At 34.1% G+C, this 3,964-nt stretch overlaps 1 protein-coding gene across 1 annotated transcript; it reads left to right on the plus strand.

Moving 5' to 3' along the window:
* Window positions 1-533: 533 nt before the first annotated feature.
* On the plus strand, window positions 534-3,701 carry LOC141674558 (uncharacterized). The gene is made up of 5 exons (XM_074481267.1): window positions 534-923; window positions 1,019-1,090; window positions 1,203-1,298; window positions 1,372-1,623; window positions 3,579-3,701. The coding sequence occupies exons 1-5, from the start codon at window positions 534-536 to the stop codon at window positions 3,699-3,701; spliced, it is 933 nt and encodes a 310-aa protein (XP_074337368.1).
* Window positions 3,702-3,964: the final 263 nt, after the last annotated feature.

The following is a 3,964-nucleotide window of genomic DNA, read 5'->3' on the forward strand; positions in this document are numbered from 1 at the left end:
TCAAGTCTAAGGATACTTGTAAAACTATCACTATGTGAACAACTGCTGACACGTGAGTGAACTCCATTGGTTGTTCACCTGTGTGAGTCATGTTCAGTGAACTTATTCTATAATAAGCACCTACATACTAGCTATAGTGTCACCACACAAATGTCTATGAGAACAGACATCCTTCATAATGAAGCAAGCATAGTATGTACCAATCTTTGCGGATTACTAATTACCAGTTAGTAATCCTACAACCAGGAAATATTTAATTTTAGAGTTATCATCTTTTAAGTCTCATTATTATGATCTCATCATAATCCATAAAAAGCTTTACTCTAAACTATGGTATATCTTATTTAAACACTTAAATAGATAAAGCTCGCAATAAAACCAAAACAAGTCTTTTATTAATATCAATGAAATCAAAACAGATTACATAAAAGTTATTCCTAAATCATCATACATGATTGGACTTAGGACAAATCTCTTTCAGCTATTTCTGGAGGAGCATTTGTGAAGCTAAAATAGTGATCAGTTCAGGGGCGATGTGGAAGGTAGGCAATGAAAATAAGGTCAGGATTTTAAATCAGCCATGGATTAATGATGCATCGAATGCATATATTACAACTGAGGTTCAAGGTTTGGATCATGCTACTGTTGCTCAGCTAATGAATATAGAAGGAGATCAACGGGACAATGAAATTATTGAGGATATGTTTAATATTCGAGACCAGCGGTGCATCTTAAATACTGTGGTGGGGGGTAGTCGAGAGGAAGATGTTCTATACTGGAACGAGGATTTTAATGGGGAGTATACAGTCAAAAGTGCATATGAAATGCTTCAACGTCAAAAAGGGTTGGGGAGTACAGCAGATAATAGGAGTTTGTGGAAATTGGTTTGGAGAATAAAAGCGCCATTGAAAGTTTTGAATATGGTACGGAGAGCTTTATCTAACAGTTTACCAACTTGAGAGGTGTTAGCTGCTAAACGTGTCCCAGTAAATGTGATATGCCCATTTTACATTGGAAGTGGGGAGTCAATTTTACATGTGTTAGTGCAGTGTCCTTTTGCAGATCAATGTTGGAGGAAACGAGGTCGAGGGTATCAGTTCTCGACTGATGTTAGCTTTGATAGGTGGTTACAGCGAATGTTAGTCACAACAGATAAGGATAATCATGGTGATATTGTTACTCTTTGCTGAAGTATTTGGCAGGCATATAACAAGGTGGTGTGGAATCAAATTACAACATCAATAAACCAGTTAGTTTACTCGGCGAAGCAATTTCTTGCAGAATGGAGAGGAGCTCAAGTAATGTCAACGGACTCTATACCGAGACGTTAACAGTAGGGATGGAGCGGTTTCTTGGGCAAAACTAAAACAGAATGAAGTCAAGATTTCAGTCGATGCCGCGTTGTTTGCTGATTGTTTGAAGTTTGGAATTGGGTTATTAGCACGAGATGCAAAAGGAAGTGTGGTACAGGGATGGTCTGAGATTTGTCATGGGCATGTACGGGTGGAGTTTGCAGAGGCAGTGATTGTCAAGGAGGCTCTCAGCTGGGTCAAAAATAAGCAATGGAGAGAGGTAGTAATTGAATCAGATTGTTTGACGGTGGTTCAAGCCATTCGAAGTAAGGTCCCCATGACCTCTCCATTTGGTACAAATATCATGGAGTGTCGTAATTTAGTTATTAAGTTAAAACACTGAGGTGTTATTTGTTCACCGACCTGCTAACATGGCTGCTCACTTTATAACTCGAGAGTCATGTTCTTTCCCAGGTCGAGTATTCGATAGGAGGTCTATTCCTATTGAATTAGAGTCCATATTGGTTTCTGATTTAATCGAGTAATGCAATCTTTGATTTTGTCAAAAAAACAGTATATTCAGAGCGGCGCCTTACATTTAGATTGCTCGTACAAATTCTAAAAAATGTGCCCTAATAATTCAAAAAAATTCTATCAAAAAATAAAAAAAATATAAAAGTATTTGCAATAATAAAAATCAATTAAAAATTGTAAAAACAATACTAGTGCATAAAATATATTTTTTACATAATGAAAATTAATTGAAAATTGTTAAGAAATACAACAAGTACAAGGATTAGATTAATTATTCGAAAATTGTTCTTCTAGCATTCTTTAAAGCAAACTCATTAATAATATTTTTATAATCAATATTTTCTAGTAAAATATTTTCTATGAATAAAAGTGCTAATTCATTCGATCTCCCAGATTACATAATTGACCTCAAGTATGATTTCAGCCATTTTAACTTGGAGAAACTCGTTTCAGCATATGCAAGTGTGACCTGTATAGTCAGTGATATCATGTAACCAATACAAATATTTTTGAAATTCAAATATTTTTAAATAATTCAATATCTCTATGATATGTGTTGTCTTATTTGGTAAAATAGTTCTTACTATTTTTAACTCCCGGAACAATTCTTCACAATCAAAGACATCCTTAAATAAGTTCAAGATTATTACATGTTTTTTCACATCATTCACATTCATGAAATTCAACTTTTATAAGAAAAAAGAAATCTAAAATTCAAGATCTTTTTCCAAGACTGTTTAATAATAAAAAAACTCTATTTATCGTCAAGACCATCTTAAATTATTGGATCATAAATATCAACTTAACCATCAACTTGTTCCTCTTGATTTCCTTATACAACGATATTAAGAGGTTTACTAATATCAATGCCATCTTCTTCTTCTTTTTCACTATCAAACATTATTCTCTTGATTTAAATCATCACAACCTAAAACTTGTGCTAAAGTTTCGAGTACATCAACATTATTATTAATATTTTGATGGTGGGCATCTTAAACTTCCTTGAGATGTGAGCTTTCATTATCTCCTTAGTGAATTGAGGGTTTGGATCATCAGGATCTCCTAGGGGTATCAAGTCACACTACTAGAAAAATGCCCTTAGACATCAGTTATAAACCGATGTCTTTTTTTTTCAAACTGATGTCTTCGCATGTGTAGAGAAAGGTAGGGGACTTTAACATCGGTTTTTATCCGATGTAAAAGATTAACATAGACATCGGTTTTCTGAGCAAACTGATGTACAATTAGCCCTTTTTTTAATAACATGTTAAAACTAGATTATGAATAATGGTATTTAGGAGGTTAAAAAGCACTATAAATATATAACAGGGAAGAAATTTTAACTGATAGACATCAGATTCTTAAAAAAATGATGTCTTAAATTCTATAGTACATCGGTTGGTCTGTGGAAGCGATGTTAAAGAGGACCTTAAACATCAGTTCACTTCCAAGATACGATGATATATGTTATATATCACATCGGTTTTCCTTGATGTAGCGATGTCAAAGTTCTTATTTAACATTTTAAACATCGATTTTACTTGCAAAAGTCGATGTGTTTTAACATTTTAGACATCATTTTCATTCCATAGATTCATGAGTGGAAAGTGATATAAACCATAGATAAAAGAAGTATTTAAAATAAAAACAATCAAAAAAATGATATTGTCATTAATAATGCTAGTAATATAATTTTTGTTAACAAAAAAGTATATACATACATACGAAAATTCATTCTAATATCAACACCAGAAAAAGGCCCTTGTGTTTCGCCGCGAGGATCTTTGTAAAAGAGGAACAATTCTTCAGGCGGGGGCTGAGAAAGATTACGCTGTTCCTGCTCCCTATCCAAAACTACAGACAATTGCCTTTTAATGATGGGCTCATTACCAAATTTCCATTTAGGTATACTTCCTGAATCATTAATTAGGTCCTTCTACGACTGTTGTCAGCCAAAATCTGATGTTCTTGACTGGCCATCAGAAGGAAGATCTCTCAAATCAGGCGAGGCCAAAGGGCCTCGTTCTCCCATTGATAATGATCTCCATGCTGAACCAGGAAGAACAGACAAATTTCCCTGCATATTTGATTCCTTGTGTGCAATGACCTGATCACTCCTCCAAAAAGCAGAACCATCT

This window comes from Apium graveolens, chromosome 7 (genome assembly GCF_009905375.1).
Source record: "Apium graveolens cultivar Ventura chromosome 7, ASM990537v1, whole genome shotgun sequence".
NCBI lineage: Eukaryota > Viridiplantae > Streptophyta > Magnoliopsida > Apiales > Apiaceae > Apium > Apium graveolens.

What these genes read in the sequence shown, in the direction of transcription:
- LOC141674558 (XM_074481267.1), top strand. Translation starts at nt 534, where the DNA reads ATGTGGAAGGTAGGCAATGAAAATAAGGTCAGGATTTTAAATCAGCCA. An exon ending in CATTGAAAGTTTTGAATATG is followed by an intron (nt 924 to 1,018) that starts GTACGGAGAGCT and finishes TTACATTGGAAG; the next exon opens with TGGGGAGTCAATTTTACATG. An exon ending in TTCAAGCCATTCGAAGTAAG is followed by an intron (nt 1,624 to 3,578) that starts GTCCCCATGACC and finishes TATCAACACCAG; the next exon opens with AAAAAGGCCCTTGTGTTTCG.